The sequence below is a fragment of the Penaeus monodon genome, chromosome 4 (assembly GCF_015228065.2).
Source record: "Penaeus monodon isolate SGIC_2016 chromosome 4, NSTDA_Pmon_1, whole genome shotgun sequence".
Classification (NCBI taxonomy): domain Eukaryota; kingdom Metazoa; phylum Arthropoda; class Malacostraca; order Decapoda; family Penaeidae; genus Penaeus; species Penaeus monodon.
Window position 1 is genome coordinate 7,441,726 of NC_051389.1, and position 13,469 is coordinate 7,455,194.

At 42.3% G+C, this 13,469-nt stretch overlaps 1 protein-coding gene across 5 annotated transcripts in view; it reads right to left on the bottom strand.

The window, feature by feature from the left end:
* Window positions 1-13,469, bottom strand: part of LOC119569640 (MAGUK p55 subfamily member 5-A-like) — a 184,201-nt gene that overhangs the window by 27,849 nt on the left and 142,883 nt on the right. For all 5 annotated transcript variants that reach the window (XM_037917707.1, XM_037917711.1, XM_037917719.1 and 2 more), the window contains one exon: window positions 11,373-12,166. In XM_037917707.1, the coding sequence (XP_037773635.1) occupies window positions 11,373-12,166 (794 nt within the window). The remainder of the gene's footprint in view (window positions 1-11,372; window positions 12,167-13,469) is intronic.

The window sequence follows — 13,469 nt, forward strand, 5'->3', positions numbered from 1 at the left end:
CGGCCTCGGGTTTCCAAACAAGAAAAAAAATAATGGGGCGCCCACTGATAAGGTTTCAAAGACGGGCACCCCATTTCCTCCAGATTTAATGCCCGAGGAAATACTTATGACATATGAGAAGCTCCTCCATTGTGCGTGTTTTGACCCCCACCCCCACCCCTACCCTCTCCCACCCCCCTCTTTGATCTGGTTCTCGGTCAATATAGTTTCGAGATTTTATTTTTCTTAATGGGAAAACAAAGGTAATAATATTTTTTTTCTTCTATATAATGGTGAGATAAAGCTATATCAAATTTCACTTTTATTGGGCTAAGATGATTAAGTGTGATTATGTAATCTCAAATTCGCTCGCATCTTTGAGAGTAAAAAATGAGTTGCCAGACCGATGTTATTTTGTAATTGAGAACTAAGGTTGATGTTCAAAGCGCGTGTAAGTTATCAAAGACGCGCTGTAATGTTAAACCATGAGTCAACCTGCTGGTTACGTTATTTAAAACATTAGAGGTCATTAGTGGTCTCTTCGGATTATTACATGGACCTGAATATTTTGGCGAGTGATTTTCGCAACTATGTAACACTTTTATTACATGGCTGATTACATCTGTCTCGTCTCTCTCTCTCTCTCTCGTGTGTGTGTGTGTGTGTGTGTGTGTGTGTGTGTGTGTGTGTGTGTGTGTGTGTGTGTGTGTGTGTGTGTGTGTGTGTGTGTGTGTGTGTGTGTGTGTGTGTGGTGTGCGTGTGCGTGTGCGTATGCGTGTGTGTGTGTACAGTAAAGCGTACAGTACGTGTATATCAAGAGTGTAGATACACCTAAATAACATCTGCCAGAGGTTACTGTAATTACTTAATTAACCTCCTAAGTTTTACTGCTGAACATTCTGTGCATTTGGCCGACTATATTTACGTAACCTGGACCCACGAAAATTCTCTTAATAATAATCTATTTCACTATCTGAGGTCCCTTGAACACTATCACAAACACATTCATAATCATACACACACACACACACACGCGCGCACGCACACACACGCACGCATACGCACACACACACACACACACACACACACACACACACACACACACACACACACACACACACACACACACACACACACACACACACACACACAAGTTGTACACGTCATAGAAAACGTGACCTTTTGCTCCACATAACCTAAACTATAATAAACTTTAAAGATAAATGATAAAACTTCAAAACTTACCTAACGTGTTTTCACATTACCCTTTGTACCATGACCTTTTTACACACGTACCTGGAAATGAAAGGAAAATGATTTAATACATGAGTAAATAATTAAAGACAATAATTGCTAAAATGTAGGCCTATAATCATTTTAATGTTCAGTATAAATTTCTGTCTATACATATTAGGTATAATGTTAATGTTCGATAGATGTAGAGAGGGAGGGAGGGACGGAAAGAGGGAGGGGGAGGGAGGGGGAGGGAGAGAGAGAGAGAGAGAGAGAGAGAGAGAGAGAAAAGAGAGAGAGAGAGAGGAGAGAGAGAGAGAGAGAGAGAGAGAGAGAGAGAGGAGAGAGGAGAGAGAGAGAGAGAGAGAGAGAGAGAGAGAGAGAGAGAGAGAGAGGAGAGAGAGAAAGAGAAGAAGAGAGAGAGAGAGAGAGAGAGAGAGAGAGAGAGAGAGAGAGAGAGAGGATATAAGTGAGATAGCGAATGAGAACGAGACCAAGTGCGTGAGTGACGTACACACGTATACACATCACGGCCTGGGCTATTCACTATGTTAGCGCATGTTAGTGTAAATCGATTTTCTGCCGAAGTTCCCACGATCGACTGGATTTCTGACGGGCCACATGGGCAACGGCCGGCATGATATTTGTGGTTCTTTATTGCCTCCGACGCACGGCAGCAGGTGGCGGTCGCAGGCAGCTCCTCCCGACCTGCGCCGCTTCAATATGCTTCCGCCGGGGCACACGAATGTACACGAAAAGTAAACAAAATATACACGAAAAGTGCACAGCAAATGTACAACCTTGCATAAACCATCCTGTTTTGCAGCGAATATGTTTCAGAGGGTGAGAGGGGGTGAGGGAGAGGAGGGGAGGGAGGGGAGAGAGGGGAGGGAGGGAGAGGGAGGGAGGGGAGGGAGGGAGAGAGAGAGAGAGAGAGGGAGAGGAGAGGAGAGAGAGAGAGAGAGAGAGAGAGAGAGAGAGAGAGAGAGAGAGAGAGAGAGAGAGAGAGAGAGAGGAAAGAGAAAGACAAAGAGAGAGAAAGGAAAGAGAAAGAGAAAGAGATAAGAAGAGAAAAGAACTAACGAGAGCGAGCGAGAAAAAGAAACAAAGAAAGAAAAAAAAAGACAACAGAAAAAAAAAAATGAGAAGAAAAAGCAAAATCCCAAACAAGACACCCACCCCACCCCCCACCCAAAAAAAAAAAAAAAAATCCAGACTTTCGAAAGCACAGAGAACCGAAGCAAATGAAGCGCAGGGGCTTCCTGTGTGTTCAGCGCTGCTCTCAGTCTTGCTTCAGCGGCCGACGGACCAACATGGCGTCGATAGTGTGTTGGTCGGCACGTCCGCTGTTGACTAAGGCCACACAGCAGACAGCGGTTAATGCCACCGAATCGTATCGCAACTTACGTGTAGAAGGGACAGAAAAAGTTGGAGAATTTCATAAGGTGTGATAATTGTTTTTTTCTATTCCTGTCTCCTTTTTTTTAATCGTCTTGAGGAACTTTAAAAGTCATGAAAAAATGGCGCTTGGTCAGGAAAAAAAAAAAAAATCTTTAGATATTTTAAATAAAATCCTCATTACCCACTACTCTCTCCTCAAACGCGAATACCCGAACACACCAACGGCAAAAGTTGCACAAAGGTTGCACAAAAGCTGCACGCGCACAACCCCAGCTAAACAAGTTCCGTACAGGCGTGCAACTGCGGCGTCAGCATTCACAAGCAACTGCAATGAATGTCCGTTGCGGGGAGGAGCCTGGGAGTGGGGAGGGGGGGGAGGGATTTAATAGGGAGGGGAGGGGGGGGGAGGGATTTAATAGGGAGGGAAGGGGAGGGGAAAGGAGAGTTGAGGAGAGGAGAGGAGAGGAGGGGAGGGGAGGAGAGGGAAAGGGAGAGGGACGGGAGGTAGAAAGGAGTTGAAAGGTAGGGAGGGAGAAGGGATGGGGGAGGGGGAGGGGGAAAGGGAGTTAAAAGGGAGGGGAAGGGGGGGGGGTCTTCGCGTAATTCAGTGTTGTACGCGATGTGCGGCAGGTGAGCGCTGCGTCGCGCTGTCGCCGCCTCCCGCACGCGGATGTGTGCGGGAGGCGGGGGGAGCGGGGGGGGGGGGATTAGCTCTTCCTAACTCCTTCGCCTCTTGCGTGAAATATGGTCTAATTTTGATAATGCAAAAAAATAAATTCATGTAATAGTATATGCAAGCAAGCAAGCACACACACACACACACACACACACACACACACACACACACACACACACACACACACACACACACACACACACACACACACCTCTATATCAATCTATTTAGCTCGGCGTATATTTTTGATGAACTAACCTTATTTTAGTTGATGGAAAATAGTATAATTAAAGAAAAAAAAGTAAAATGCACGATAATATGAACCCTCTACTCAGCTGTTCAACAAAACTAGGCCTACTTTAATCAATAAGATGAACTGATATAATTCTAAGTCAGAATGGCCTCTAAGACAAACTAGCGTTAATAATAATATAATAATAATAATAATAATAATAATAATAATAATAATAATAATAATAATAATAACAATAACAATAACAATAACAATAACAATAACAAAACAAAACAATAATAATAATAATTATTATTATATATATATTATTATTATTATAATAATAATACTAATAAAAACAATAACAATAATGATGATAATGATAATAGTGATGATGATAATAATGATGATGATGATGATGATGATAAACGAAATTACGAAGCTGGTGAATAAGGGATATCCACTGTGAAATCAACCAAGTTCCACGATCATGCTATTAGGATTTAACCATCACTTATCATCATCACATCACATTCATCATATCAATCATCATCATGCTATTCATATCATCATCATCATATTCATTATTATATATAATTATATATATATCATATATATATACAATATATATATATATACTATACTATAATTATATATATATATATATATATATATATATATATATATATATATATATATATATATATATATACATATATATATATGAAAAAAAAGAAAGATGAAGGGGAAAAAAATTAAATGAAAAAGCGATAACTCAATAGTCGAACACCCTTTTTATTTATTCACTGTTTACTTTCTCCTATTTTTCGCCAAGGAAAATATGCACCTCATGACTAGCTGACAAGTTAACGGGTTGGTGGTAATAACTCTTAAATAACTGACAGATTGATGGTAATTATCTGAAATGCAGTGTTATTACGAAGGCAAATTGCATTTAGTTGCGTATCGTCAATCACTCAAGTGTTTCGTCGCCATAATAGTACAAAAAGGTGTAACTGGCAGACAGGGTAGGATCAAAGCTTCTGTGCGGATCTCTCTCTTCCTCTTTCTCTTTCTTATTCTCATTCTCTTTCCCCTCCCTCTCCCTCTCCCTCTCTTCCACTCCCTGGCCACTGTCACTGCCACTGTCACACTACTAATGTCACTGTCACTCTGCCACTGTCAATATTTCTGTCACTGTCACTCTGCCAATGTCAACGTCTGTCTTTCTCCCTCTCCCTCTCGCTCTCCCTCCATTTCCCTCTTCCTCTCCCTCTCCCTTTCCCCACCCCCTTTCCCCTCCTCTCCCTCTCCCCACCCCCTCCGCCCTCTCACTCACACCTTTACTTCTCCCTCCCCCCTCTCCCTCTCACCTTTCCTTCCCCCCTCCCTCCCTCTCCCTCTCACCTTTCCTTCCCCCTCTCCCTCCCTCTCCCCATCCCCTGTCCTTCCCCCTCTCCCACTCCCTCCCTCCTTCTCCCACCCCAACCACAGCCCCCCACCATCTTGCATTTTAAACAAAACGTCTCCTTCACCAAAACATTTCACGGTGCAACTCTGGCCAGACAGGGTAAGAATATCTCCCAGGAGCTATCCGCTGCCCCTCGTAAAACTCCAGTTTTTTGTGTATGTGTGTGTACGTATGTGTGTACGTTGTGTGTGTGTGTGTGTGTGTGTGTGTGTGTGTGTGTGTGTGTTGTGTGTGTGTGTGTGTGTGTGTGTGTGTGTGTGTGTGTGTGTGTGTGTGATGTGTGTGTATGTGTGGTACGCTGGTGTAGGTGTGTGGTACGTGTGTATGTAATACTGAATATGTCATTATGTATTCATGATGTGTAGTGCATGTAGAGCGGGGGACTATGTGTTGCATGAAGTTATACTTCGTGGGTGTGTGTCTGCGAGTCTGGCGGTGTGTAGATGTGGCGTGACCGTTGTGTCGGCTTGAGCGACGCCTCCGGGGTTAGAAACAACCAAATATCACTCAAAAAAATTCACGTAACAAGTCGCAGAAAAAAATACTTATCGCTTCTCGTCTCGCACGACAAACTTTTCACTCAACGCTTTCCTCTCGGATTTCAAGATAAAAGCTTGCCAAATATTCAAAAGCAAAAACAGAGCACATCACTGCGACAAACCTCACATCACTCCATCGAGCAAAAAAGGCAACGTTTCGAGCAGAGTCGGCTCAAGGAGCGCAGCATCAGACCCAAGGACAGCCGCCCTTTGTTTACACTCTGTACACACGCTGATATTTATACGTGGGCGTACTTTGCGCTGTAGTTTTTTTTTTTTTACGTTTTTTATTTATTATATATATATTTTAGCGTGATATTCTTAGTCGGGTTCTTGGTTATTTATTTTTTTGTCTATATAAGATTTTAAAGCAAGGGATATTCTATGATTTATATATATATAAAAAACGGATGTAAACGTTTCTAAATCTGCACTGTTGTTGTATTTTCTGTTGCGCGGTTTTACTTTCAAAACGTTTTTAGGAAACATAAATTGTCTGCTAGGACAGGAGTTTATTCATAAATACTTCACAATATGCAAGCGGGCCATAAATATGCCTTGTTAATAAGGCATACTCGCTAATCATCAGCGCGATCTTGGCTAACTAACATATTAATCCCCGTTTTTTTAGAGGAAGCAGACGACTAGAGATGACGACTGAAGATGATGACTTCGATGAGCGACTGAAGACCAGCAAGACATTGTGAAAAAAGCATCTTTTTGGGTGAATTACAAAGGGGAATGTTTTTAGCTACGTAGTAAGGGAGAAAGAGAATATGAGCGCATGATAATTTATTTGCGGAGGGTGTGAGGAGAAGATAAGTTAAGTAGACCATTTTTCCCCTTTTATAGCAACCCAGTTTAGTATCGTATAAAGCTCTCAGGGCCCCAAATTCGTTTTTTTTTTCTCTCTTTACTGATCTTAACTGTCAATACATGAAACATTTTTATCTTAAACAAACACTGAACATTCACATACCTACATATAGACCTATTTATCCATAATTTTACAAGAAACTATCAACCAATGCAGGTCCCGTACTTTTACAAAAACCTTAAAGTATACTATTTCTTTTTTTTCTAACCCGTGTGTGATGAGAACTACATACCCCCTGGTCACCCTAAGTTGTGTACCGATTTTCATACAGGGTTGACCCCCACCCCCACCCCACCCTCACCCTCTCCCTCACCCCCCTCCCACCCCCACCCCACCCTCACCCTCTCCCTCATCCCCGCTCCCACCCCCACCCCCCAGGTACTTGAACACTTGACACGCGTAAGGGGAGATTCCTGGCCTGGGCTAAATATATTTCGCTATCTCTCACCCCATTCGAGTTCTGTTGGATGATGCTGTGATGTTGACATTTGTCTCGGCTCCTTGAAGCGCATGTGACAGGCGATGATCAGGGACTATATTTCGAATCATTATCTGCTATTACTGTGATTATCATTATCAACATAATCATGATTATATCTATTATTTTTACTATCATCTATATCCTCACCACCGCCACCATTATTTCATTATTAGCGAAGATAGAGACAATAAATAAATTCAAGGAAACCTTTGGAAATATCAACCGACGGAGATTCTCGACCGAAAAATAATTCCCTTTTAACCTTGCTTGACATGAAACATCGTTGAAAAAAAAACACTCATTTAAAACAGTCTAACCATCAATTAATAATTATCAGTAACCACTGAAATCCACTGAAAATTCCCCCACGCAACCAATTTAACGATCAAACCATGAAACAACCGCCACTCCGATATAAAAAGATTTTTTTCTTTAAACACCCTCGTTAAACCATCGTTAACTCCCACTCATATATAAGGACCCTTTTTTTTTAAACCTCGCTAAACCTTCAATAAACCTTGAAGCTAAAAGCATGAGACGCCCCAACGCTTCTTTAGACAAACAGCCTTCGTACAGAATTCCTACCCAAACAAATGCCCGGAACAGTCAATCGGCCATTGTGTCTGTGACGTAGCAATGACCCAGTGATGCCAGATTTCCACAAAACCGCTAGACTGAACTTTATAAACCCACTGGATAGAAGAATAAAATCTCCTCATTTTCCCGCTATAAAAAGAACTTTTAAAAATCCGCCAAATATAGAGTTAACTTTATTTTTTTCCGTTATGATAACTCAAAAACTCTAAGTTCTAGCGGGGAAATCGCCAGAATGGGAACACTGCAATGACCCACTAAGGGTGTATATATAATCCGACCGCGAGCCATTAACCTTTCCCTTGAGAGATGCGCTGTATAGTTTTATTTTACTTTCCTTATTTATTATTATTACAATCATTACCACTGTTATCATTATTGTTGTTATTGTTATTGTTATTGTTATTGTTATTATTATTATTATTATTATTATCACTGTTAAATAAATACTAATAATTTTTATTATTATTATCACAGTTATTAGTTATTATTTTCATCATAATCATTATTGCCATTGCCATTACTATAATAATCGGATTATAATTACCATTCTCATAAACAGCAGTCAGAAAGATCACAGAATCTTTCATTTACGGACCATGCCTTAATAATAATAATAATTGTTTTCGTCTTACTTCAACTATCATAATTAGAAGTGACGGAAATGGGAAGAAAAATAGATCGTTGGCAATTTCATCATCACTGAATCAGCTATTGACATAATTCCCTCAGTTTATATCATTATATTGTTTCATATGTGAAACACTCACTCTCACTTCTTTCAATTATTGGTATTACCTCACGCTCGTTCTCTCATTATCGACATAATTTCATCTTTAATGCACAATTACCCATCATTCTCAAAACAATATTACTACTACGATCAACGTCACTAATTACCATCCAATAACAAAACAGTAAATCCGAGTGTACTGATTACAACCACCCTAATAAGAGACACAAAAGTACGTTCCAGATTGACATCATATAACATACACAAGCGAAATGGGATCTACTCTACCCATAACCAAGAAGGTTCACATCACTCCCTTACAAATTTACAAATTCACGGGGGAAAGTTGGCCTGTGGTGCCTATGAATACTAACCAAGCCTGGGGAATAGGTAGAGTTCACAGGCCACCTACACCTCCGGGCCAGTACCTACCACCCACCACAAGGAGGCTCCCTATTTGCCATTTGAATCACTGTATTTCGTAGCCTGTGGTATGCATTCGGGCTATCTACGCACTACATTCTTGTCTGTGATGTGCATAAAACGTCGGTCTATTACGCAGGTATTTTTGATGCTGTTATTTTTGTGGACAGGTTTATATAGAAACGGATCTATATTTGCATTAATGAAGACTTGGTATGACTATTTTATTTTTATTTTTCTTTTTTTTTCTTTTTTTTTTTCTTCTATTAAAACATATACACACATTTTCGTATCCCCTATCCAGTCACAACGAAACAACAATTACATAGCCAAAAAAAAAAATCAATAATACTGTACACGTGTCAACTAGTGCATATAAAGTCTCAGTGAAGATGGGCGTTCAGCGTTAACCCGAGAAACAAGCCCGTGTCCCTGGGTGTGTGTGAATTCCGTGGGCGGAGGCGTGGGGTGGAGGTCGCTAGCTTTTACTTCTCCAACACCCCAATATTGTTGAGTTCTAGAAATACGAGTGAGGGAGGAAGGGCAACGCTGGTCTTGAGAAATGCCAACATTATCATACTTCCACGTAAAATAATGCATCCGGGTCTCGATTGGTTCTGCTCGAGATACGTGGGTTTGAGAAGGCGAAGGAGAAGGAGAAGGAGCAAGAGAGAGAGAGAGAGAGAGAGAGAGAAGAGAGAGAGAGAGAGAGAGAGAGAGAGAGAGGAGAGGGAGAGGGAGAGGAGGGGAGAGAAAGAGAAGCAAGAAAGAAAGAAGAAGAAAGAAGAAGAAAGAAAAAAGAGAAGAAGAGAGAGAAAGAGAAAGAGAAAGAAAAAATCGCGTCAGGCTTTCTAGGAAACCACGTATCGAACTGAATTTCATTGTGAAGTTAAGTAACGAATGTGTCCTCGCGAAAATGCACAGGATATATAAGCAAAACACAACACAAAACAACACCCACACAACACACACACCAACAACAGACACATACACACACCTCACAAAACACAAATATATAATGCATATATAATATAATATATATATATATATATATATATATATTCACTAAGGGAAACATACGATAGTAACATACAAAAACTCTTCCACTTTAAAACTTAAGTAGGCACTCACATGAACTCTTGTCCCTTACTTCCTCCTTCCTGACTCTTCTCTCTCCTCCTTCTTCCTCTTCTTTCTTTCTCTTTTCTTCTTCTTCTTTTTTTCTCTTTTCTTCTTCTTCCTCTTCTCTTCTTCTTCTTCTTCTTCTTCTTCTCTCTCTCCTCTTCTCTCCTTCTCCTTCTTCTTCTTCTTCTTCTTCTCCTTCTCCTTCCTCTCCTTCTTCTCTTCTCTCTTCCTTCTTCTTCTTCTCTTCTTCTTTCTTCTTTTCTTCTTATTTCCTTTTTCTTGTCTTCTTTTCTTCTTCTTCTTCTTCTTCTTCTCTCTTCCTTCTTTCCTCTTCCTGCTCTTCTCCTCCCTCTCCTCCTCCTCCTCCTCTCCTCCTCCTTCTTCTCTTCCTCTCCTCTCTCTCTCATCCTTCTTCTCTCCTCCTCTTCTTCTTCTATTTCTGCTTCCTCTTCTTCTTCTTCTTCTTCTCTTCTTCTTCTTCTTCTTCTTCTTCTTCTTCTTCTTCTTCTTCTCCTTCTCCTTCTCCTTCTCCTTCTCCTTCTCTTCCCTTCTTCTTTTCTTCGTATTATTATCATTATCATTATTACTATCATTATTATTATCATTATCTTTCTTCCTCTACTCCCTTTCGCGTTAAATGAATTCAAGCAAATGACAATTAATTCTTAGAAGAATAGAAATAAAACAATAAAAAAAGGAAAGGAAAGAAAAAAGAAGAAAAGGAAAAGGAAAACGAAAAGAGAAAAGTGAAGAGGAAACATGAAAAACAAAAATGAAAAGGAAAAAAGAAAAAAAATAAATAAATAAAAGAATAAGTGAATAAATAAATAAATAAAAGAATAAATGAATGAATGAATGAATAAATAAATAAATAAATACAAATAAAAATAAAACTGAAAAACATATCTGAAGCCCCTCACCCCCCAAAAAAAAAAAAAAAATCTTAAACGAACAGGAAAAATCGATCACCCTCCCCCCCCCCAAAAAAAAAAAATAATAATAATAATAAATAATTAAAAAAAAATAAACACATAAATAAATAAATGAAAAATCGATCACCCTCCCCCCAAAAAAAAATAATAATAATAAATAATAAAAAATAAATAAATAAATAAATAAAAACGAACATGAAAAATCGACCACCCTCCCCCCTCAAAAAAAAAAAAAAAAAAAAAAAAAAACGAACATGAAAAAATCGATCACCCTCCCCTCCCCTCCCCCCTCCACCCGACTCCAGCCCTATTAGCGCCGTTCGATCGCCGGCCGTTCCCCGCAGCAGGCCATCAGCCGGCCACAGCGACGTATTAACAGTACTCCTGCTGAAGATCGTGTCGCCGGCGAGACGGAACGGCATCGAGGAGTGGCACGTGTCTGAGGGGGTCTTTCGGAGCCTAGCTGGGAGGATTCTTTTCGCTGCGGAGAGGCATTGCGTGTGTGTGTGTGTGTGTGTGTGTGTGTGTGTGTGTGTGTGTGTGTGTGTGTGTGTGTGTGTGTGTGTGTGTGTGTGTGTGTGTGTGTGTGTGAGGTGTGTGGTGTGTGTGTGTGTGTGCGTGTGAGCGCGCGAGTGCACAGACAGGAAGGCGCCCTAAAGACCCAAGCAAAGCCTACCTTGTGCTGTCGCGACTTTCGATGCTGCTGACGGCGTGCAGCGGCGTCTTGGCGCGCACCTCCTGCTGCGGGTCGTGGTCCAGCAGCACCTCCCTCTGGGCGCCGCGGTCACGGCGGCTGCTGCGAGAGCGCCTGGACTCGGAGCGGACGATGCCGTAGGTCTTCTCCGGGGTTCCCGGCAGGGAGTCTCCGCTCTCGCTCAGGCACGTGCCCTCGAGGTCAACCTTGTCCTCGGAGTCGGTGCGGTCGAGCAGGGCCTCGGGCGGGTCCTGGTCGAGGTCCTCTGTGTCGTCGAGCGTGTCGTTGAGGTCGTGCGTGAGCTCGAGCTCGTCGCCGCTCTTGTTGGCGTCCGCCTCGCCCTCGGCTCCGTGGTGGCCGTTCGCCAGGCGCGAGGGGCTCTTCCTCCTGCTGGAGCGCCGCGAGCTGCGCTCCGCACTCGAGCTGTCCACGCCCTTATCCTTTAGCGTGGGCGCCTCCCGCCGCGGGCTGGGCGTGAGGGGCGAAGGCGGCGTGTCCCGGGCGCTCCGCGTGGAGTGGTGGCGCCGGGGGCTGGGCGAGGTGCGGTTGGGCGTGGACGACCTGGAGCGCGACCTGTCACGGGGGAGGTCGGAGGTGAGGTTGGGGACGCTGGTCACGTAGATCGGGGAGTTGTCTAAGACGCCGTTGACGTCGTCTCGCGGCTGCTGCTGCTGCTGCTGCTGTTCCTTGGCGACGGGGACGCCCGTGGAGCGGCCGCCGGGGCTCGGCTGCCCTCCGCTGCTGTTGACGCTCACCAAACTCTTGTGGGGCTCCAACTGCAAGGCAAGAGCGGAGCGTTAATACACTGCCATGGAGGAAATCACGAAACGCTGAACTGCACAGCCAACTGCACATGGAAAATAATGAGACACAGCACTCCTAATGAAATCAGTGACCCGAACCTTCTCTGATTTAAAAACCCTCTTCAAATTAAGCCAATTAAAATATTCTTCCTCCTCTCTTGAAATTTATCTGAAAGACGCACTACTTTCAATAGTCCTCAACTTTTGCTATCCACCCTGCAATGGTTGACAATGAATATCGTGAAAACTACAATACATGCGCTGTAAAGAAAAAAACACACGTTCATATAAGCCAAGCCTATTACAGATACCTTACACGATCCGAGTTCGAAAACATTTTCATTGCTTTAGCAAATCCGTCACAGGTTGCCGGGCAATATAATAGGCTTTTAATATAAATAATGATTTTCAAGAGCTTCTTCTGACAGCAGCGTGCGACCACTTTCCCAAGTCCTTGCCAAACCATGTTCTGAATATTGTATCGAGAACCAATTAACGCATTCAGGAGTTTCGAGGCTTCAGTCAAACGCTTCTGAATTTCGACTGAACAGCGTTGCTCATAACCCTCGTCCCCAGTTCCGGAATTTGCCTTAATACAATGAACTTTTTTATCATAAGGTTATGATTATAAGATATGCCTAGTTGGACTATTTCTATTTTCTTCTAAAAGTCTATCAGTATTCGAGGATTTATAGGAAAAATGTGGGTTGTTGAGAAATATTTTCGATCTGAAAATGCAACTCATAAATTTAAAGAAAAAGAGGTCACGTTCGATTTATGATAACTGCCTCTTCATCATCTTTACTCAACACAATAAAGAAGAAAAAAATATTCAAACAATCTTTTTGAAGTACAGTTTAGAATTTACCAATTATTGCAACACCAAACCTGTCAATAAATCAGCTCGTATTTTGCAAATTCACCTAAACGGCAAATAAAAAAAGGCGCTAAAATGCAAGTCAAACAAACTATGCGGGACAAGGAATTCTGGCCAGCACTGCACACAATCCGCGGCCATCCTCGGGGGAAAAAAATGCTATGCACTTAACGAAATCATAAGGTAGACACAAGCCTTTCCTGTCCGGTGTCCGCAAGGGAAGCACTTGGGTGACGGAAGAGGCCAGTAACCGGCGCTGCTACGAAGCCGTTGGAGCGCACACACACGCATACATGCATACATACGTACAATTAGCCTACACACAGACACACATGCACTCGCACGCGCGCACACACACACACACACACACACACACACACACACACACACACACACGAA